At 39.6% G+C, this 24,830-nt stretch overlaps 1 protein-coding gene across 1 annotated transcript; it reads right to left on the reverse strand.

The window, feature by feature from the left end:
* Nucleotides 1–278: 278 nt before the first annotated feature.
* ets2 (v-ets avian erythroblastosis virus E26 oncogene homolog 2) lies at nucleotides 279–23,552 on the reverse strand. Its single transcript, XM_072259979.1, has 10 exons — nucleotides 23,334–23,552; nucleotides 18,874–18,942; nucleotides 15,345–15,465; nucleotides 12,051–12,170; nucleotides 10,457–10,657; nucleotides 8,058–8,144; nucleotides 6,269–6,502; nucleotides 5,104–5,364; nucleotides 4,047–4,165; nucleotides 279–2,250 (listed from the first exon to the last, which is right to left on the reverse strand). Exons 2-10 carry the CDS (start codon nucleotides 18,934–18,936, stop codon nucleotides 2,035–2,037), a joined length of 1,422 nt encoding a protein of 473 aa, XP_072116080.1. The 5' UTR covers nucleotides 18,937–18,942; nucleotides 23,334–23,552; the 3' UTR covers nucleotides 279–2,034.
* Nucleotides 23,553–24,830: the final 1,278 nt, after the last annotated feature.

The raw sequence follows: 24,830 nt of genomic DNA on the forward strand, positions 1-24,830 counted from the left end.
AAGGAAAGAGGGAGTGGTAGAGGAAGCAGTACGAGGTGCCCTAACTGTGATACCTGGAAACAGAGCTGTGTTGCCTGCGAATGTGTCTTGTACAGCCTACTCCTTTTAAGTTTATTTTCCAGTAGGCTCTGGCCTTTATTGTAAAGGGAATGTACAAGTACTCCTGATTATGATGTACAGATTTCTCCTGGGATCTATACAGATCTCTAACAGTCAGAAACTTTGTTTAATTTTTTTAAAAAACAGTTAGTGTTTCTGAAAAAAAAAGTGCAAGGTACTTCAGAAAATTGATTTATTTCAAAAATATATCAAAACCACAACCATTTATACAAATAAATGATACAAATTCATGTTGCTATACAAAAACTGTACATTGTTCTGCATTCAGAAAGCCCTAATGGTATTAAAAATACTTTCCTAGCTCATTCAATTTAAAACAAATTTGAAATTCAATGCAGATGACCAGCTGCAACATCAGCCCCGAGGAGGGTTATAATTTATGTAAAAAAATTAATCCCCTTTTATCCTGTCTCAAAGTAAACTGGCATGCAGAAATTGTTTTTGAATTAAAGCAATACAGTGGCTAATTGACATCTTCGGGTTGGATAGATGCTTTTTCTTTGCAAATATGTAACAGGTTGGAGGTGTTACAGGGGATAGCATACAAAAAAACACTTTACATTCATTTTAAATCATTTTTTTTGTTAATTAAAGACCAGTTCCATTGAATGAATATCTATGTCCTGGAATCAACTTGAATATCATGACCCAGTCATACACAAGTTGACTATATTTTCCATTGAATAACCAATAGAATTAAAGGGAAATATGCTCAAAGTGCTGAGGAGGTATCAAAAATATTTGCTGCATCCCTATTAGCAAGCTATTGTTATGAAATATTTACAGAAGCTTTAGAATGCACAGGACGAAAAACAATAATTTCATGACATCCTATGAATGCTACCGCCTTCTCACTACTTCCTGAAATCCTTACAATTGTGTAAACTTCAAAGGCTTGAAGCTTTGCAGCAGCCTTGCACAATGCCCTAACCTTGGCACCAATGACCGATAAGTTGTGTGATAGGAAACAGCTGCCAGATACTTTTATTGTTGTGTAGCAATATTTAATCTTTGATTTAAAAAAAAAGATACCCATCACGTATCTAATAAAATTGCTATTTTAGAGAAGCACTCCCATTTTAAACAATAGGCATATGAAAAAACCAGATAGGCAATCTGGTTGGGTTTACAAGCCGTTATTGGAATAGATAAAGAGACCTGGGTAAATCTTATGTTTTCAAAATATTTCCAGATAATTGCTAGGCCACAGTTTAATACTTCCATTTTGTTTGGCAGAAACTGACCTTGAGCAGCTGCTTCATTTAGTGAAGTAATAAACAAAGGAGAATGCAGCATCGTCTGCAAACTACCAACATTTTTGTGGGCCCAAATATCTTGTACAAGTCTAGCAAACTGTATCTACGCTAAGCTGATCTGTAACACAGAAATCTTGATCAGTTTCATGTGACAGAAATATTGATTGGCTACAGGTGAAAGGTGAAAGGGCAGGCACTGTGCACCTGGGAGTAGGAGTGAGCTACGCATACAAACAAAAGCCTCCAACTTTATGGCAATTTCTTTGGTTTGAAACTTTAGAAAAATCAGCCTTACCCATGCCACGTTAAACAAGTTCTCACTGACACTGGATGGCTTGTAACTAGAGCTCATCCAATTAAGAATAAAGCTTGTTTTAGAATTTGGCAATTCACAATCAGAAGGATAAAACCACATTGCTAAACTAAACTGATGATACAACTTGTTAATACCGCACAACTCTACTAGATAAGAGTACAGGAAAATGTTTGTCACCAGTTTTGTCTTTGGCAAAGCAAGATGCCTCTGTGGTACCACTCCTCATTATGCAACCACTGACTGCATCTCTCACCACATCGGACCAGTTCAGAGTGAAATTTGACTAGCACCCGTCACATTCACACTGCTAGCAGCTTCAGCCCCACAGATGCAGTAAATATTTCAATCCTCTGTGTCCGGCTGCACACCCAGCTGTGCATGAAGCTCCTCTGCGGTGTAACCCAGCCAGTTGTGCAGGTCACAGACAAAGCGGTAGACGTATCTCTTGCCCGACGTCTTATGAATGATGTTCTTATCATAGTAATAACGCAGCCCTCGGCTCAGCTTTTCATAATTCATTTTGGGTTTGTTCTTGCGCTTGCCCCATCGACGAGCAACCTGTGTGGCAACCGGAAATGAGCATTTAGTCAACTTAGAAATTGAAAAAAAATCAGTGTGTGTCAGAATTCAGTAATGGTCAACCAACAGGTGTAAATTGGCATTGGAGTGTGACTACAATTATTTTCTCACATCCTTTACACCCCTCATATCTCTACTCAATTTTTGTTTCATTCTGTACGAGCAACTGAACAGTTTATACTTTTTTTTGTAACCAGACTTATGAGTGCTGCTTTGATCCAAGCCCTGCCCCTTTTGTAGAGGAGTGCCTTAACTTTGATCTAGCCCTCCTCAAGGTCCCTTGGCGTTGGATATATATCATCAAAGTACACATGTCACCATCTACAACCCTGTGATTCATTTTCTTCAAAATAAATACAGTAGAATCAATGAAAAAACTATGCAAAAGACTGACAAATAACCAACATGCAAAAGACAAATTGTGCAAATAAAACTACTGGGAACACAAATCCTGAAAGAGGTTGTGGAGTCCATTCAGTTATCCTTGTTAGTTCAGGAGCCAGGTGGATGCAGGGTAATAACTATCCCTGACCCAAGTGACGTAGGACCCAAGGCTCCCGTACCTCCTGCCTGATGGTAGTAGCGAGAAGAGAGCATGGCCTGGCTGGTGGGAACCTTGATAATAGATGTTGCTTTCTTCAGGCAATGCTCTCTGGTGGGGAGGGTTTTGTCCATGATGGTCTGAGCTGTATCCATCATTTTCACTTAGAGCAGGCTGTCACTTGGAGTACGGAATGGAAAGTTCCATCTCCCAACTCTTGAGCAAGGACAACATGAAATCTAGTCACTGAACATCACCTCCCTTTTAGTTACGTTACGATTGAAGTTTGAAAGTTAAACTAAGAGTCAAACAGCAAAACCCTGAAATGCCCTCTTTAATTCAGAAGACTCTGGATGCCTCTTATTCAAATGATCTCTCCCAAGAATTCAGCATTTGACAATATTACAACTATTCAAGTTGTGGTATTCATTCTTTAAATTAGTTTGTGTAACTGTGTAAAATTGTATCTAGACTTGCTAAATATCAATAACTATTACATACGCCACTGAACGATTTCACCTCTAGTTCTTATACTAAAATCAATACACAAATGAACGAACATCAAACTTAGTTGGAGACTTTGAAACAAGCTTTCAGAATCTGATGCATGTGGAGCATATCCCTGCTGACCCTCAATTTTTCTTTGGTGCTTCATAGAAAGCATCTTATCTGCTTGCATCATGGCTTGGTAATGCAACTATCCTGCCCAAAACCACAATCTGCAGAGGGTTGTGAACACAGCTCAGCACATCATGGAAACCAGCCTCTTTCTGGACTATGTCTACAATTCTCACTGCCTCAGCAAAGCAGCCAACATAAGAGACCCCAATTCCCTCTTCTCTCTGCCACCAGCCCAATTGGTCAGAAGTTACAACAATCTGAAAACACATATTGCTCTGTTTTCATACTTTTGGACCATCATCTTATACAAGATAGATTCTTCACCTCAAAATCTACCTTGTCATGGCCTTGACCCTTAACCACCTGCTACTTTCTCTAACTGTAACATTATAATCTGGCATTCTGTTGGTTGTTTTTAATTTGTTCTACCTCGATGGATGTACCAACGCGATGAAATAATCAGTATCGATGGCATGCAAAAAGTTTTGCCACTGCACCTCAGTACACGTGACAATAAAAAACTAATGATCTATTTTCCCTCCGTTAAATGCTACTGGTATGACTACACCACAGTTCAATTTTCACATGCACATAATGTGACAGGGATTCTTACTTCATCAGGGTCAGTCAGTTTAAACTCCCATCCATCCCCTGTCCAGCTGATAAATGTCTGGCAGGATTTATCTGTCAGTAGTTCCAAGAGAAATTGCCAAAGTTGAATGGGCCCACTTCCTGTGGAATTAAAAGAGGAAACAAGTTGTAAAATGTTATTTTTAATACTAGAATCAGTATTTTGGAAACGAACTTGACAAAAAGGTATTCAATTTACACCATGTGTGGCAGAAATCAAAAACTCTTGAGTACTCAAGTGATTTGTGTGCAAACAGGAAGTGAGTGGTTTTTCATTTAGGAAAAACGACTTAGCTTGCACCGTTACAGTCACTTGCCTCCTCATCAGAACTCAGTGTAAAATAGAAGTGAAGTGACTGATCACCAGGCTAGAGAGAAGTGATAGATCTACAAAGGGCTGAACATTTAGCCCCTCTCTACTCTTAGCAGATAGCAATCCCTTTCCAAAACTAAACTTTTTTTTTTCCCTTTCGAATTTGTTGGTTTCCAGCAGAATAGTAGTGGGACACCGCTTTCTTTAGTTTGGAAAATAGAAAATGATTCCAGGATTGAAAAGCTTGTCATAGAAGGAACATTTGATGGCTTTGAGCCTCTACTCACTGTAATTCAGAAGAATGACGGGTGACATCATTGAAGCCCATTGAACGTAGAAAAGCCTCAATAGAGTGAATGCAGAGAGGATGTTTCCAAAGGTGGGGGGAGACAAAGACCAGAGGACAGCCACAGAATAGAGGGACCTCCTTTTAGAATAGAGATGAGGGATTTCTTTAGCCAGAGAGTGGTGAATCCATGGAATTCTTTGCCATAGGTGGCTATGGAGACCAATTCATTGGGTATACTTAGGGTAGAGGTTGATGGATTCTTGATTAGTCAGGCACGAAGGGATTATGGGGAGAAGGCAGGAGTTTGGGGTGGGGGGGTTGGAGGGGAAATGGATCAGCCAAGATGAAATGGCAGAGCAGACTCGATGAGCCAAATGGCCTAATTCTGCATCTTTATCTTATGGTCTCAAGAAAACCATTGGGACAAAGATCGCTTACCTGTGAGTCCAGCAAGGACTGCAGCAGGGATGACTGGTTTTCCTTGTTCCAGTGGCTCTTTCCTCTCTTCGATGTAGTCTTTGAATGAGATATTGGGTTTGTTTGGACACAGGGAGTGGGTACAATCATCTTCAAAACTGTCCTGCGAAGGGACACGTTGCACATCACATAAAGATGACTGGCTTTTCCAAGATTTCAACAGGGGGTCTGTGCCATCAAAACTGTCTGCACTTTCAAAGGAACTCTGGGTTCTGCTCTCAACTGTAAAAGAGGACAAGTAAAATTCATTCTTCAACCACAGATAAGGGAATCTTCAGACAAACCCCATAATCTGCCCCAGACCTCAACCCATTTCTACCCGTTCCACTTAACCCCCAATTTCAGGTTCTTTCCAAACAAATATTACCTATTTTCTCCAAGCACCAAGGGCTCAAACTCCACAATCCTTAGTAATGGGAGTTCCATATTATCAACATCCTCTGCAAGAACTTATTTATATACTTACCTTAGTTTTAAGTGACCCTCCCTTCATCTTGTATGTATATACTCTGAGACACTCCCATCATTGTAAACAACTATCCTATCATAACCTAACTTACTGCCTGTTATGCCGCTGGCAGTTAGGGCAGCAAGCAAGCAATCCATCTCTGGTGGGGTACAGGGCTTCAATCATGTCGGAGCTTCCTCTTGGTTTTTACCACTGTCAGTAGTGCGAGTCCTAGGTGGAGACTCAAGAGTACCATTGTACTGAGATGTAAAAGGGTTCTTCATTGCTGTTTCTGTAACAATTTTGTTAGCCCTGAGCTGAGCCCCTGAACCTGGAGGACTGGTGGACCACTCTTAGTCTCAGCTCTACCCTTTGACCTATTTGGCATGTGTGACCCTACCAAGAGTCAAAGCATAATGTGCTGACTCCAGCCAACACTGCTCTCAGGGACATTAAGGCACCAAGCCAAGACAAGGCCCAACATAACCCCAGATATGATTCAATTTCCTTTGAGGCCACCCTGTTCCACTGTATAAAATTTTCTATTTGAGGCAGTGGCTACTATCAGCAACCAACATTTCATAACCACAAAAAGCTTCCTCTTCTGAGCTCGTTGCTATCACTAGGTCAGACATTTTACATTCCATCTCTGTACGTAGCTTCACCACACATACTCACCAGGGACAATGACTCCCACATGCAAGTTGCTGTCAGTTATTTCCTTCTGCCGCATGGAGTAGTAGCCCATCTCAACTTTATCCATTTGAGGATTGGCAAGGATTCCAAAACTGTGGTTCAAGCCAAGAAAATCCTGGTTGTTTGAATCTGATGAAATCTGATGCAATTCAGAGAGGAAGCTTCCAGTAAAATCAGAGAACAGGTTCCCACACTGAAGTTGATTCAAATTGAATTCTAAAAATTTTTAAAAAGCACTTCATTAAGAATGATACACAAACTACCTTTTCAGTTTCCTTTGACTGGGATACAGCCAACAAACTTCACTGCAAAAAACATTACCAGTTATTACTTCCAATATTGTCTGGAGCTATTTGATCTTCTTTGGTGGCTACCACCACTTGGCTCCTATGCGGTAACTCATGTTACATCCAACAAGTATACTCCCCTAGTTTCATTCTTTCTCCAAACCATGACACTGTTGAACTAACTGAACTGACCACCGCATGGAAAGTTGGATCCACTATATGCTCTGAATTCATGCTTAAACTTGCAGTCAAAGACCAAGCCAAAAGTCCACAATTTTCTCAAAGAGAAAATAAAACTTACCCGCTTTATTTTTAAGGAGGTCAAATTATATTGCTTCAGAAAAAAAAAATGAAGGAAACAAACTTTAGGTCAAATTGGTTACATTGGTATTCATCTCTGAGTTTTCTCTGAACCAAGATCAACAAATCCAATCTGTCCATATTAAAAAATGTTTTAAATAGTATCTGGCATGTTTTACACCACAGTCCTATAAATAGAACCACTTATAGAATTGAAAGCCTGCAAGTTTGTGGGTTTCTTTAAGGCTACGCCTTAAGATCTTGTGCTCAAATTGGCGATATTCTAAAAAAATCTCTCCTGTGCCATGATAATTTTGAGAACAGATTATCACTGGTTAAAGAATTAGTAATAATGATTATGGACTTAATGAATAAGGATGACCCTTGTTGCTTTGTGTGTTCATTGTTTTACTATTAATAAAATAACAGATTGAAATAAATAAAGCATTTTAGAAAACTTGCTCAAAGATATTAATCTTTAAAATAGACAATTGAAACAAGTGGGTAAAGTGGGGTATCTTCCAGTTAGCCCCATTCCCCTCTCCGCACCTTTTTATTTCCCCTTCCTTCCAAGTCCTGAAGAAAGGTCTCAGCTCAAAAAGTCAACTATTTACTCTTTTCCAATTTGACTTGCCAATTTCCTCCAATATTTTGTGTGTGTGGAGTTTAAAAATAACATCATTTCTAAATAACATACAAGAGAAAATCTGCAGGTGCTGGAATTCCAAGCAACACACACAAAATGCTGGAGGAACTCGCAGTCCAGGCAGCATCTATGGAAATGAGTAAACAGTTGACATTTTTTAAAAAAAATTATATTTTAACCAGTTACTATCAAAATACTGATGTGTACACCAGGTCTGTAAGGATTTCAAAATGTATCACCCAACATCACTAGTTCTCACAACTGGCACCAAACAGGCAGAAGACATTTCCCATGAAAAACATCTCACTGCTCTTGGGTTGTACAAAATAATTTGCTGTTTCATTTGGCAGTAAAGATAATCATGAGGCATCTTTTTATTATGGGTGGGTTTTAAAGAATCGAGGAACAGCACTGCATGCCTTGTGCCAACAACATTTTTGCATGTGCCATCTTAGGCACAAGTTTCATAAGTCTGCCACCCCTGGGCTTGCAGGTCACTGTCAGAAGATACTTTTTAGGGGATTTGGAGAGGACGTACCAAATGAATTATTTTCCACCCAGTTTGAGTTTCCACTGATAAGAGCAGAGTTCCCCAGATAGTTCTGCTGTGATGCTTCCTGGCAATCTAGAATGATAACAAAGAAACAAATTACTAAAGGTGGTAAAAATAAGATTACAAAAATTACAAAGAATACTTACGATTTTACACAAGGACTGACTGGATTTCAAACTATCAATTCAATAACTTTGATCAGAATTACTTGACAGCTCATCTGAGATCTTATCCGAGAGGACCCCAACTTTGTTGTACGGTTCAGAGGCTCGTGTGCCTCAATGACCTGGAGAGCTATGTTGGGTGGAGTCAGGTCCCTGTGCTTCGATTCTTGGTGGGGTCACCCATGCCAAACAGGTCAAAGGGTAGAGGCCAGACTCAAGAGTGGTCCGTGGGCCATCCAGGTTTCGGGGGTTCAGCTTGGGGCTAACAACCCTGACTGGTTTGGGAAAAAAAACTTGTTATGGAACCAGCAATGAAAATGGAGGACTTTCATTGCTGCCCGAAGTGCCAGCAGCAAAACAGGCAGTAAGTAAGTCATCTGAGATCAAGAACCTGATATGGTAAAGCCAATGTTGCAAGTCTACAGACTTTAACATGCTGGCACCGAAAGTGAGGGATGGGGAAATCAGACAAGCCCTCTCTGCATTTAGGAGATTCCATTTTCCCCTTGTCTTCACTACTCAGCATCAAAACAGCTGCTGTGATCATAGACACCCACTACAAATGTAAACAATCTGATTTGGAAAAGTAAATGTTTAAAAATGAGCCTTTTAGCTGGGCTTCATTCTTTTATTGAGAGCTCGAGGTTGACCTGAGCACTTAGTTTTGATATCCATATTCAAAAATAGCTCATCATGTTGCCTTAATATGTAGTTAAAATCTGGGAGAGTCTGAAGGGATTAAATCAAATCTTATTCACCAAGTCATTTTCCCAATCAAACCAGCTGGTGAAGCCCCATGGCATCTTCAATATAGCCAGTGATTCAGTCTGTAATAAAATAGATTTCTGCAATCTCATCCCATATTTGATCTCAACAGTGGCTTTGTGGTCAAACAGACAGCAGGACACTCTAACCTACGGCAAAAGGATTTTGTCGGAGCAATTGAGAGAGGAGCTTTACATCTGACATATGCCAAACTGAATTAGGAATGCAATGCACCTAACCATTATAACAAAACAAAATAAGTATTAATATACAACTTGGGCTTAAAGCTCACTGTTAAACGATGAAGTTGATTGGGTTAGAACTTTATTCCCTAAAGCGTAGGAGATTGAGGGGAGATTTGAGAGAGGTATATGAAGGGTATAGATTTAATAGAGGTATATGAAGGGTAATTGCAAGCAGGATTTTTCCACTGAGGTTGGGTGAGACTAGAACGAGAAGTCATTACTTAAAAAGGTGGAAGGTGAGATGTTTAAGGGGGAACTTCTTCACTTAAGAGTCTGGAATGAGCTGCCAGCAGAAGTTGTGGATTCAGGTTCAATTTCAACATTCAGGATAAATTTGGAAAGGGAGGAGTATGGAGGGCTATGGTCCAGGTGCATGTCGACAGGAGCAGGCAGATCAATTGTTCAGCATCAATTAGATGTGTTGAAGAGCCTGTTTCTATGCTGTAGTGCTCTAGGACAAGTTATCTTATCCAGTGATTAACTGAAATATAGGAATCTGAAAAGCTTTAAAGTTAGAGCGTTGGTGTTTGCTGCCTTCCAAGTAGTTCTAGAATTGGTCTCTGGGTTAAAACATAGAACATTACAGCACGGTACAGGCCTTTCAGCCCATAATGTTGTGCTGACCTTTTAAACTACTCCAAGATTAATTGAGTCCTACCCTCCTACCTAGCCTCCATTTTTCTATTATCCATGTTCCTTAAACGTCCCTAACGTATCTGCCTCTACCGCTACCCTAGTAGTGCGTTCCACACACCCACTGTATATATTATAAAAAATATCCTTATAACTTTAAGGTGATTGGAGAAAGGTATGTCCCCTTGTATTGGCCATTTCCAACCTGGGAAAAAGATTCAGTCTATGTCTGTCTCTTATCAAAGAAGGGAAGCTTAGGCTGTTATCATTGCTTGAGGAACAAGTACTTGCATTCTTGTGGGCAGGAAGTGTGATGCTGTTTGTAATTGAATGGTCACATTATTTACAATCAAGTTTCATGCACATGCTACCAAAATATGGGAGAACAGACAACATTTTTAGAGAGAAGTAAAAGATAAGGGGGAAGATAAAAATTAAAAGACCGATTCTGTAATATATCCACCAGTAAACATTTGAAAATAATGCAGAACAGTTTCTCCCGATTTAGAAATGCTTATAATTGGGTCATTTGTTCCACGCTTTTTAAAATGAAAAGTGTATCAGGTCACTGCTGTACCTTTCATTAGCTGTTCCAGGTGTTCCCAGAGAATATCTCCAATGAAGTCAGGTGCCAGCTCGAGAAAACGTTCTTTCCCAAGGTCACACAGAACTCGACCAGTCTTGTAGAATTTTTGGAAGTTGACATTCTGCAGACTGAACTCATTGACAGCCCAGTGTAGCCACTGACCAACTTGCTGTTCAGTCCAAACATGAGGGTCTGGGAAGAAGAGGAAAGTGTCAAGTTATTGCAAAGCTTGGAAAAGAAGAAGAAAAAAAAAATCATAAAATTCTGGAGGAGCTCAGCAGGTCAGGCAACATTTATGGAAAAGAATAAAAGAATTGACATTTCTGGCTGAGACCACTGCCTGACCTTTGGGTGCCCCCAGCATTTTCTGTGTGTTACTCTGGATTTCCAGCATCTGCAGAATTTCTTGTGTTTTGGAAACAAAAATCTCCTGTTTGAGACAAACTAACCATTGAGTTTCTCCAAAGCTGAATTCTTTTGTTTAGATTAGTTCAAATACAGTGGCACCGGCAGGATTAAGACGTGTATACTGCATTAATCTGAATGCATTTTTAAAAATGGGAAGTGACTGTGCCATCTCTAAAAGTAGAACAAAAATGTCGTCAACTTCATTCAAATTTATTCTGCTGAAGGTGGTGACTGATTCTACTGTATGGCCAAAGGCCAGAGTTCCCCTCTGGCAGTGTGCACCATTCATAACCACATACTTCACACACTTCTCAGAAAGTGTTACTAAGCAACAATTTAAACCAAGCACCCACAGTGCATCTCCACTTCCCTAAATGCACCCAGTCATCAGCTTGGAAAAAAAATTATTTCACACTTGTGAATCAAACTTATCCTCTTTCCGTTTAACCAGCCCTTGAGTGGCAGGAATTGCAATTAACTGAGTCACATCTTAGTCACAGATATAGTATAGAATCAGACCCTTCAGTCCTCTTTGTCTCTGCTGATCATCAATCACATTCTACATTGATTCCTTATTTTTATTCTTCCCACATGACCATCAACTCCCCTTAGATTTCCACTCTTCTACACACTTGGGACGATTAACAATGGCCAATAGCCCTACAGACCAAATGCCTTCGAGATTAGGGAAGAAACCAGATTCCCCGGAGGAAATCCATGAGGTCATAGGACGAATGTACACATTTCAGACCATCGGGACCCAAGGCATGGATTAAATCAGGTCCCTCACACTGTGAGACAGTGGCTCTGAGCGGAGTTACTATGAACCTTTCAGTTTCAAAGGTCATATTTGAGTGTGTGTCTTTGGTGGTTTGATGCAATTACATTTGGATTTTCTATTCTGTTGAGCTCCCTTTCTAACCAATAAACATTTATGTACACATGAAATGCGATACTAGTCAACCAATACTTATTTTCCATTCCTAGTCGACCTCAGGTGGATGCTGGTAAGCCTCCTCTTGAGGTCAGTCCAGATGGTATGCTATAGGGTAGCCAGTTCCAGTATTTTGACCCAGCAACTAACTGTGCTCAGATATCATTCTGAAAGTTTGTGGTCACTTGCAAGAACTTCACTCAACTACAAGTTAAATATAGCGTTTCCTATCCAAAAGGTCACCTTTTGGGATGCCGAGGCGTCGGCTCTCTTTGACGAAACCACTGAAGCTCTCTTTGAGTGCCTGACTCATGACGGCCTTGCTGACAGGTGTTAGGAGTGGAACTTCATTGGTTCCAACATCTGCAGTGAGAGAGAAAAAGCCAAGAAATAACACCTTCATCCCGAAAAAGGCATTCCATAAAGCAAGCATTCCCTTTCAATGTTTTGTTGATGTGCTGAACACAGTCTGACCCACTAAATACATGAAGTTTTAAGATAAGACATTAAAGTAGCAGGAGGTCCAACCATTCCCCTCGAATTTAGATTAGATTCAACTTTATTGTCATTGTGCCGAGTACAGATACAAAGCCAATGAAATGCAGTTAGCATCTAACCAGAAATGCAAAGAATAGTGTTATTTACAAAATAACTGTGAATAAAAAGTAAGTGCTACAGCACACAAATATAAAAGTACCGAGACAGTACAATATGGGTGCAATACTCCTTAGCGCTGTGATGTGAGGTTCAGCAGGGTCACAGCCTCAGGGAAGAAGCTGTTCCTGTGCCTGCTGGTTTCTGGGAGTGGAGGCTCCTGTAGCGCCTACCAGATGGGAGGAGAGTAAAAAGTCCATGGTTAGGGTGAGATGCATCCTTGATAATGCTTTTCGCCCTGCCCAGGCAGCGTTTATGGTAGATTTTCTCAATGGTGGGTAATTGGGTGCCGATAATCCGCTGGGCAGTTTTCACCACACGCTGGAGTGTTTGAGGTCCGATACGGGACAAGTGCCATACCACACTGAGATGCAGTTGGTGAGTATGCTCTCAATGGTACAGCGGTAAAAGTCCGTCAGTATCCTGGGATAGAGGTGAGCTTTCTTGATGCTCCACAGGAAATAAAGACGCTGTTGCGCCTTTTTGATCAGGATGGAGGAGTTCAGGGACCAGGTGAGATCCTTGGAAATGTGGACACCGAGGAATTTGAAACTTGATACACGCTCCACTGCAGCTCTGTTGATAAAGATCCAAGCTGTACTTTAATGATACCAGTATCAACAGGAGATTTTGGAATGATGTGAAATATTGATCATTTATTGTCCCAGGAAACTTGAATTCAGTGGCCACTATATTAGGTACACCTGCTCAATAAGGCAAATATCTAAATCAACCAATCATGCGATATAGCTTTTACGAGGGCTTTACTCTTTGGAGAGAAGGAGGATGAGAGGAGACATGATAGAGGTGTACAAGATAATAAGAAGAAAAGATAGAGTGGATAGCCAGTGCCTCTTCCCCAGGGCACCACTGCTCAATACAAGAGGACATGGCTTTAAGGTAAGGGGTGGGAAGTTCAAGGGGGATATTAGAGGAAGGTTTTTTTACTCAGAGAGTAGTTGGTGCATGGAATGCACTGCCTGAGTCAATGGTGGAGGCAGATACACTAGTGAAGTTTAAGAGACTACTGGACAGGTATATGGAGGAATTTAAGGTGGGGGCTTATATGGGAGGCAGGGTTTGAGGGTCGGCACAACATTGTGGGCCGAAGGGCCTGTACTGTGCTGTACTGTTCTATGTTCTATGTGGCAGCAACTCAATGCATAGAGCATTCTGCTGTTCCCAAACACCAGAATGGAAAAGAAATGTGATCTGAGTGACTTTGACCATGGAATGATTGCTGGTGTCAGATGGGGTGGTTTGTGTATCACAGAAACTGCTGGTCTTCTGGGATTTTCAGGAGTAGTTTCTGAAGCTGAGAGGAAATGGTGTGAAAAACAGAAAATCTGTGAGTGAAAATGCCTTGTTAATGAGAGAAGTCAGAGGAGAATGGCCAGATTGGTCCAAGCTGACAGGAAGGCAACAGCAATTCAAATAACCATTTGTTACAACAGTAGTGTTGAGAAGAGGATCTCTGAATGCACAACAGATCAGAGCTTGAAGTTGATGGGCTACAGCAGCAGAAGACCACTGCTCAATGGTCACAATATTAGGTATAGGAGCGGCCTAATAAAGTGGCCACTGAGTGAGAATTGGGACTCATAAGCCTTTTATTTTAATTACTTTCAAAGGGAGACCCGAATTATATGGATGTGTCTTTTAGGATGTCTTAAAGCACTTCAAGCCAATGAAGTACTTTGGAAGTGTAGTCACTGTTGTAATGTATCCTACTTGTAATACAGAAGCGGCTACGAAGTGGTACTGACAAGTGTTTGGCAACACGACGAGACCTGGACACCAGGGATAACTTACTTAATCCTCTAACTAGTGCTCTAGGCTACTTGACTGAGATTAGTGCGTTGGTTTTGTCTTTGAAAAAATGGAAATCTTAGATTTGAGTGTGGGTGATGTCACAAGCATAATGGAGTAGGAAGTTCAAAGCCAAAGTGGGGCCCTATCGTTTCTCAAGTGGCTGGATTACTAAATTTGCCAATACCTTGCAATTATTTATTCTGGCTAACAGTAGGGGACAATGATAGACCAAAAATAATTGCTGGTAGATCTCAGCAGTCAAACAGCATCCGTGGAAAGAGAACCCAATCAATGCTTTGGGTCTGAGACACTTCCTTTTGAAATAGCAGTGGGAATATTGTTAATCTATTTCCTTGAACTAAAAAAGCTCAAACCACTGACCGGTTTCTCTTCCCGCAGATGCAGAAGCTGTATGACTAGCCGTGTTTTGTCAGCATTTCATTTTTGTTTCAGATTCCTGTTTTGTTTCTCTAGGGTACTGAGGGACGGTGAATCTGATATTTAAGTGCATCAAAGGACACATACAGTGTGGAGCCATAGCGGAAATGAAAGTTTAGTTTTGAAAACATTTGTATTTTAAAACATCAGATTGGTCCTTAAAATAGAAATCAAAAACACTGTAAGAAACAAAACTGCCTTGTCCTTGCTTCCATGAAGCATTGACCCAGAGTGGGATGCAATTCCAATTGCTCTTTGATTCTTTACCCAAGTTGTCATGGGTTGAAGGTGAAGATGCCAAAAAAAACTAACTCCGCTCAAACTAAATTTTCAGTTAATAGAAATCCATTCTTCTCACAAGGCTTATCAAAGAATGATCAAGAGCAGAATTCATTTCAACGCCCCACACTTTCTATTGAACAGAGTGCCAAAGTCAAATAATACTCTAGCTCCTGAGCTGGAAGAATATCAAATCTGACATAGAGACAAGGGATCGTGGGAAAAAGTGACCAATGCCAGCCCTGCTGATGTGCTTATCCATTAAAACCTGCACTAATAACGACAACATGGACACAAAAACTGCATCATTCTATTAACAATAACTAACGTTTCCAAGTTATTAACATACTTTACCATTTAGTAAGGCAGACATGCCAGTTGGAACTTCCTGCACACTTTGCTCTTCGTCGAAATGTGACAAGAACCCATCAACGGTGGTATCAAACGGTTCGTGCATGTCAAATGCTGATTGACGCTGAAAAGGAAGCAGTAACTACATTAATTTTCTTAACAAACAAACAACTTGTCCTTGTTACCAGATGAGATTCATAAGTAAAATTAATTCAGATCTGGTATTACAGTTGAGATCAACAGTTTCTGAGTAAGGAATGGGGCTTTACTCTTTGGTGTGTTGTTACCATAGCTATTAATTAGAAGCATAAAGCACTTCAGCACAGAAACAGGCCCTTCAGCCCATCCAGTCTGTCAAACAAGTCCCATCTATCTGCACCTGGACCATACCCCTCCCCATCCATGTACCTATCCAACATTCTCTTAAAGGTAGAAATGGCATCCCATGCAAATAGGTGGGCATAATCTCATGCTAGAGGGAAAATTGACATATTCATAATTTTGGCACTAACATCAGAAACTGTTCTACACATGTGAAGAAGTCTGATGGAGACTGTTTCTAGATAAGAATCTGTAGTGAATTTTCAGTAGTAAGAGGAACCACAATCTGTGCAAATTGGTGGTAATATCTCCTCCTTGCTGACGATTAAAATTGGTGCACCTCAGGGGTGTGTGCTTAGCCCACTGTTCTACTCTCTCTAAACCCATGACTATGTGGCTATGCATTGTTCAAAATACCATCTATAAATTTGCTGATGATACAACTATTGTTGGTGGAATCTCAGTTGGAGACGAGAAGGCATACAGGAATGAGATATGCCAACTACTGGAATGGTGTTGCAGCAACAACCTGGCACTCAAGGTCAATAAGACGAAAGGGCTGATTGTGGACTTCAGGAAGGGCAAGACGAAGGAACACATACCAATCCTCAGAGGGATTGGAAGTGGAGAGAGTGAGCAGTTTCAAGTTCCTGGGTGTCAAGATCTCGGAGTACCTAACCTGGTTCCAACATATAAGTGCAGTTATAAAGAAGGTAAGATCCCGACTATACTCCATTAGGAGTTTGAAGAGATTTGGTATGTCAACAAGTACCCTCAAAAACTTCTAAAGATGCACCATGGAGAACATTCTGACAGGCTGCATCACTGTCTGGTTTGGGGGGGGGGGGGTTGCGGCTAAACTGCACACGACTGAAAGAAGCTGCAGAGGGTTGTAAATTTAGTCAGCTCCATCTTGGGTACTAGCCTACAAAGTGCCCAGGACATCTTTGTACCTAGATCATTGAGGGTGTTTAAGGAGGAGATTGACAGGTATCTAATTAGTCAGGGTATCAAGGGATATGGGGAAAAAGCCGGAAATTGGAACTAGATGGGTGAATAGCTTAGCTTATGGGGGAGCTGCGGAGCAGACTCGATGGGCCGAATGGCCTACTTCTGCTCCTTTGTCTTGTGATCTTGTGATCTTCAAGGAGCGGTGTCTCAGAAAGCCAGCGTCCATTATGAAGGACCTCCAGCACCCAGGGCATGCCCTTTTCTCACTGTTAACCATCAGGTAGGAGGTACAGAAGCCTGAAGGCACACACTCAGTGATTCAGGACAGCTTCTTCCCCTCTGCCATCCGATTCCTGAATAAACATTGAACCCGTGAACACTACCTCACTTTTCTAATACTTATTATTTGTTTTTTTGCATGATTTTTAATCTATTCAATATATATAGTAATTGATTTCCTTATTTATTTTTATTTGTTCTCTTCTATATTATGTATTGTATTGAGCTGCTGCTGCTAAGTTAACAAATTTCACGACACATGCCGGTGATAACAAACCTGATTCTAATTCTGAACATCAGACACTATTTAAACAACAAGAGCACAATGCTATGCAAGCTATTTTCCAACTCATCCTCATATAGGGGCTCACTGTATCTTTAATGTTTCTGGATCAAAGGTATAGCAGTTGCTATAATGGGAAAAATATCTAACAAGGTATAACACTGGGCATTTAGAAATGAATAGCAAATGTAATCTTGTTCTGGTAAAATTTAGTAAGTGGAATACTTTAGATTGGAATTACCAAGTGAAAAGAATAGTTTTTTAAATGCTATCTAATGGCAGTCTACGAACTTAGACCAGGATTAAACAGTAATAAAACAAGTAAACAACTCCAAAGGAATCTACACTTTGTACTGTTAGAGTGAATAGGACTGCACTCTGTCTCAGTCTGAAATGTTGACTGTTGATTCATTTCCATAGATGGTGCCTGAGCTGCTGAGTTCTGCCAGCATTTTGTGTGAGCTGTGCTTGATTTCCAGCATTTGTAGAATCTCTTGTGTTTATGATAAACTGAATAGGAGCTTATTTTTCCCAGCGATTATCTCGATATTTGAATCACTTACAGGTTCACCAGACTATATAATCAAGAGCACACCCACACATTGAGTAAACTCGAAAGTCATATATGGTATGAGTTAAACATTTATAGAATTACTCATCCAGTAGTGTATTGATTATAACCAAGGAACATTTTGTACCCCTGTTTCTGATTATACAATGCATTAGCCTCCACACCAAGACATCACAAAATATTAAACACTACATACCAGAAATTATGGTAATTTAGAAAGTTCTATCTGAAAAGTCAGTGGAAGTAGATTCAGTTTTAACTCTTAGATGCAAGTTACACAAGTTGTATGCTGGGAAAATTTAGGGAATGTGACTAAATGGATAGCTCTTTTAATGATATGGCAAAGGTATCCTGGGAACAAAGGCCTATTTTTGTGCAGTATAGTTCTAGAACACAGATCAAAAGATGAAACATGTTCATACCAGACTTTGCTTTCCAATTACGCCATGCTTTCATATGTATAGTTTAGCAAACCTCTAGGTAGTTTACTTGTCTAAGATTACAAATTGGAAATTTGTCCAAATCATTGTTTTAACAGGAACCTACCCAAAGAAACATCAGTCTAAAATAAGAGAAAAATCTTCATTCATGTGAAAAAGTTTACATGCTTTGTTTAACCAGAGCAACAATATTAGAAAATATAACTTTAATGACATGAAAAAAAGGGAATCTTTCACCATGGGTAGCACACTGAAATGGAATAATTTTACTCATGCAGAGGGGCAGAATAGATTCCGCTAAAACTAAGATGATCACTTTGCAGGTAATGTCAGCACTTAAGTCAACAGTGAAATAACTTTTTCAGATCCTTACAGCACCTCTAAAAAAAGGCCTGGTATGAAATCAGCTCAAATAGTTTAAGGGTGATCTATTAGCTTATGAAATAAACACATATCAGATATCTGCATGATTTTCTGCAAAAGTAAGTTTGGGCTCAATATATTCCCCACTGCATTATAGATTACATACATACCATAGCCCCACTTCTTATAATTGTTTTCATTTAAACATACCTGGCTCAATAAAAAAAGCTACACAGGCTGCAAGACATTCTCTAAAGTGTGAAAGGCTTAACACTCTTAAAGTGTGATGCAATACGAGTTCAGCATTGTGTAATTAAACCTTACCTTAAGTATGCCTCGGGATTCCAAAGCTACAGGGGCTTCCTGATCTCTCATGAAGTCACACATTTTGATCTGTGGAGGTCAAAAGGGAAATGATTAAATTAGCATAAACAATTCCATTTCTGGGAATGAATTACATTTTTGCTGGCAGTTTGAATTTAAAATTACTTAGTGCAGTGTAAAGCAGTTTTGCCTGTTGACTCCAGTTTCTTGACAGCCAAAACTGAAATGAGATCACTTTAGTTTAGAGTACATAAAGTCAGGTCAAGTTTAGTGAAAAGCTTCTTCAATGTAAAGCATTTTTGTCAACTGACTCTTTTCATGTCTGCCAAAGTTAATATTTCATCAGAATCAAATCTGTCAAATGTGTTTTTTTTTGGATTTGGCCTTGATCCTGACAAGTGTGGACAGTACCAGACAATATTACACTTTATTCCATTTACACCTGATGAGCATACAAGGCAGTTATGAGTCAGTGATGGCTCAGGATTGCAGATATGCCTGTGTGTGTTGGCTGGAACCCAAAAACCACAAACTTAAGGTCTGCAACACACATCAAAGTTGCTGGTGAACGCAGCAGGCCAGGCAGCATCTGTAGGAAGAGGTGCAGTCGACGTTTCAGGCCAAGACCCTTCGTCAGGACTCACTCTTCCTTCAGTTAGTCCTTACGAAGGGTCTCGGCCTGAAACGTCGACTGCACCTCTTCCTACAGATGCTGCCTGGCCTGCTGCGTTCACCAGGAACTTTGATGTGTGTTGCTTGAATTTCCAGCATCTGCAGAATTCCTGTTGTTTACCTAAGGTCTGCTCCAGGTTAGATCTTGTACTAGGTAGGTTTGTTCTGTCCAGGGTCAAAACAATATTTTACATAACCAACATTCAAATTACCTCAATAAGATTTTAAAAAAAGATGACTGAATTTACATTTTCGTTGTGGATAAGATTACTCAGATGGACTATCTTGAGCTAGTTCATTTTAATTTGACTTGGTCAGATTTTAATCAGATATAACTTTCTGGAACCGAAAGGAATTTGTTTGTTGAAGATTTTTGTGAACTCCCATAACAGAGTTGTCTCACAATGGATCCTGTTAGAAAGAGATTTTCAACTGGCCCACTTTATGTCTTCCACTACAGCTCTTTAAAACCTTCCTTTTAAATGCATCCCCAATTCCCCCTGAATACATGCTTACTCTGGCAAAGTGACTATTGTATTTTGTAAAATAGCAGTAACAATGGCTCCATGCAGGCAAATGCATAAACAGAGGCAGACGAGAGATGAACTTCAGTCACATACATGGGGCAGATTTTACTGATTACTGTGTTCTGTGTGGGTGGAAATGCATAGAAGGCTTTTCAAGTGCAAGCTGGTGTCTCACGTGAGAGTGCACATTTCGGGAAGAGAATGTATTTTGCATATTCTATTTCTGTTTCAAGTCAGTAGTTTGTAATCTGAAATGAAGTAGTTTACATGAATATTTTCATCTTCAAATACAAAAATTGCAGAGAGTGTATGCCATCATTTCTCAAGCCAGCTCATCTCCCTAACCCTGCGGCTCTCAGACAATATATTCGGTTTATACTTCCACTTCGCACACATTGCTGAGGGCGAATACATCACTGAAGTTAATCATATTAGAGATTAGTTTTGTGTGGCTCATACATCATTCGTCAGATGATCACAAGTTCATTTCAGTGTAATTAAATACACCCACATCTCAAGCACCTGGTCAAGGTAACTGCTGTCAAAATATCACCCTGATTAATATTTAATCTACCAGACTATAACCAAAGGCAGGAACATTTTAGATGAATGAAGTCCACTTTAAGACTGTTACCGAAAGTAGGTTCTGTAAAGATTATTCTTTGAAAGACTCCACCCTGTCTCCTTTGAAGACTTTATCTGGAAATCGTAAGTAAACCTTCAAAGCAAAGCTAAATGAGATTAGCTGTTCCCTGGGCAGTCTATCAGTGATGCTGGAGGGAGTGTTTAGTATTGTTTGCTCTAATGTTTTATGATAACATGGAAATAACCTCTCCAGATAGACCACATATCAACAACTTTGTTCCTCAATTGTGCATCAAGAGTTCACTTATTTGTTTAGTCTTATTTGTTTAGGCCAAAAGAGAAACTGGAAACAAGATGATTAAGAAAAATGAGAAATCTGATTAGAAGGCCTGCTTGATTTGGAAAAGAACAGGGAAGCAATGACAACATCACTACACTTGTCTGCCAATCTTGACTCAGTGGTAGCCATCTTTGCTTTTTCAGATCATTGCATTTTAAATTTCGCTCAAGTCAAGATCTGAATATTCCACTATTGTACAAGTGCTGCACTGTCCGAACCAGCTGAGGTGTTAAACTGCTAATATGGATGATCCATGGGAAGAAATTCATGTTAACTTTGAAAAAAAGGATGGAGGTAGTTGCATTTTGTGTTCTGACCAATGGCAAACAAAAATGACGAAATATTACCTCGCCAATGATCTTGTGACAGTCTAGGGAACCTTGTTGTGCACAATTTGGCTGAGAGCCTTTATTGTATTTCCAACAATGACAGCACTTCAGAGGCTTGAAAGCATGTGACACTGTTAAGGTCATAAAATGTGCGCCATAAATCCAAATTCTTTGCTTCAAAATGCAACTATGGATCAAGTTATTCAAGGTGACTAATGCATACTTTTCTTGCAGTACCTATGCACTGTTGAATGATTTGTAATCAAAAAAAATCAAGAAGCGGCTATAACTTTGGATACAACCCTGTTTTTACTGCACACTCAAAGGTGGATGTGCTTCTCTTTGAGATATGGGTGGACTGAGTGTTCAAAGGAAATATATTAGCAATATGTCATCATATACAACCCTGAGATTCATCTTTTGCATGCATATCAAATAAATCAAATAACCATAATAGAGTCAATGAAAGACCACACCAACTGGGCATAGAACTAGTGTGCAAAAGACAACAAACTGCAAATACAAAGATATAAAAAAAAGATAAATATCAAGAACATGAGATGAAGAGTCCTTGAAAGTGAGTCCATAGATTGTGGGAACACTTCAGTGGTGGGGCAAGTGAAGCTGAATGAAGTTATCCACTTTGGTTCAAGAGCCTGAAGGTTGAGGGGTAATAACCGCTCTTGTACCTGATGGTGTGAGTCCTGAGTACCTACTTCCTGATGGATAGATTTGTAGATTCAAGGGAATATTTGATGAGAAAAAAAATAATAAATTAGGACTATGCTCTTTGTAATTAAGAATAAATTATGCATGCTTTAATATTATTAAAGCATGCATAATTTCCAAGTGGCTTGACAAAGTGGATACCATGAGGATTTCTCTCCTGTAGTCTCAAACAAGGAGACATTGTTTCAGGATAAAGCATCAGCTATATAACAAGCGACACACACAAAATGCTGAGCTCCTTCAGCATTTTGTGTGTGTGCTGCTTGGATTTCCGGCATCTGCAGATTTTCTCTTCTTTGTAACTATACAACAAAGAGGGTTGGGAATCTTTTCAATGCCCGACTCCAGAGAGCTATGGATGCAATTCCATTAAATATATTCATGACTGGCACAAATTTTTGTGGAAAGATTACAGGTGATCAGACAGGAAGGTGGAGTTGAGGCCAACAATCAGATTAGCCATAATCTTACTGAATACCAAAACATCTCCCCCCCCACCACTATTTCTTGTTTTCATTATACAGTATTTGGTTCACCTTTGTGTTTTAAATGCTGTTATATTCATGTCAGGTCGGATCTACTCCAAAGGATTTGCAAGGAACCATTTAGTACTATTTTCCAGGAAATTGTAAATAACATTAAATAACTATATAAAATTGACACCGTCCATGTAAAATACAGTGATCCATATATACATTACATTTTGTGAACCAAGTACTGATAATTATTCTTCATTAAGGTTAAACCAGATGCAAATTTAACAAATTGAGTTCACAATGGAAGGAGCTGTTAACTCCAACAGAGCGAGATAGGCGCACTCCGGAGGAGGATAGTCTTTGCAAGTTTGCATTTTTATATAGTTGCACCCTGAAACCACCTCTGCTGAGTGGAGATGAGCATTTAAACCACAGCGACTTCAAACACACAGCCGAAAAAAACACTGTATCAAGCCCATGTGGGGACTGAACGGCGCGGTTCAGAGCTTTCCTGTCGGTTGATTTAAATCCCTCTTTCTCAAAACGCTTTAAGATATCACCGAATCACTCACTGTATGATAAGCACAGCGAAAATTTCCCCCACCCCAATTCGAAGATACCGAGTTTGTGTCAAGTCTGGATATTGATATACGAACGTGGGCCGGCGGATCGCAAACAATTCTGTTGTATTGTAAAGCGGAGGCAATTCCCAAACAAAAGAGATCAATCAGACCACATATCTCATTGGGACACTCCAGTCAATCCAGAAGGTCGCCATCTAAATGCATAACGCGGTACTTACTGTAACTTTTTGGGTCTTAATTGTTATATCTCCCAGTCCACGAGCCGTTGCTTAAAACTCAAAGACGGTGTGTTTAATAGATCCGAGAGTGAAAGAAGCGTGCCAATTGCAGGCGAGTATAAAATCTCCCGTGGAAATTCACTCTGAATCACCAGTACAGTTACTGAACTCACACTCTTAAGCAATCTATAGAAGCACTATCCGAGCCTCGCCTTTTACATCAATTCCCATAACTTCGTAAGTTTCTCTTCATTGGACAACGTCGGAAGTAGGGGGAGTTAAGAAAACATCACCAAACAAGGTTAACTTGCCAAGTGGTTTATTGCCTGATGTTATAGCAACCACGAGCGAGTCACATGACGATCCAGCGTTTTTCTTTTATAAATGATATCCACGCAAACGTTTCTATCTTGACATCTAAAGTACACATGCGGTCAATGTTTCATTAACTACGCATCTGAGAGACTTGTGCTCCCCTGATCTTTAGAAATATTTCGGAATGTTTTACAATTAAGAACCCATGCAAGGCCTCTGTGTACAGTTCCATCTGAAAGAACACATTTAAGAAAATACACTTTCTCAAGAATTGTCTTCGGGTCGCTGTGTTGGTTAACCCACCACCTCTAGACTCAGGGTGTTATCGACTGTGTTAAGGATTACACAGGACCTTACGCTCCGTTTCATCATGAAAGATGAGTTTTTTCCCTGATTTGTATAAAATTATATTCAAGTATTTGTAACCGAGATCACCTGCTAAAGGCGATATCCATCAATGGACTTTCATCACTCAAGACATGATCTCTTCTCGTTGCTACCGTCAAGGAGGAGGTACAGGAGCCTGAAGACATTTCACGAACAGCTTCTTCCCTTCCGCCATCAGATTTTTAAATGGACAATGAATCCATTAATACTACCTCTATTACTTTTCCTATCTTTTTGCACTACTTATATATATATATATATATATACACGTATATAATTATTGGCATTTATAGTTTATTGTGTTGTTATTATTGCGACATTCTGCTGGCGTAAAATAACAAAGTTCACATCATAAACCAGTGATATTAGACCTGATTCTGAATTAGAGTGTTGTAACTATAATTTATACACTGCATTTGTACAGTACAAACACCTTTCAAGTGTGTTATTGGGGAAAAAATGTCTTTGAAAATTAAAATTAATGGATTTTGAACTTTGATATTGGTTTCTAGGCAATGTTTAATTAATATTGTTATTTTCAAAATATGAAAAAATGAATCCATATTTAAAATTCATTACATTTTAAAAAGTTCAAAGTAAATTTATTATCAAAGTACATATATGTCACCACATACAATCATAAGATTCATTTTCTTGTGGGCATACACAATAAATCTATAGGATAATAACCGTAACAGAATCAATGAAGACCACCCGATTTGGGCATTCAAACAGTGTACAGAGACAACAAACTATACAAATACAAAAAGAAGGAAGTCATACTAATAAATAAAT

The sequence above is a fragment of the Mobula birostris genome, chromosome 6 (assembly GCF_030028105.1).
Source record: "Mobula birostris isolate sMobBir1 chromosome 6, sMobBir1.hap1, whole genome shotgun sequence".
NCBI classification, from domain to species: domain Eukaryota; kingdom Metazoa; phylum Chordata; class Chondrichthyes; order Myliobatiformes; family Myliobatidae; genus Mobula; species Mobula birostris.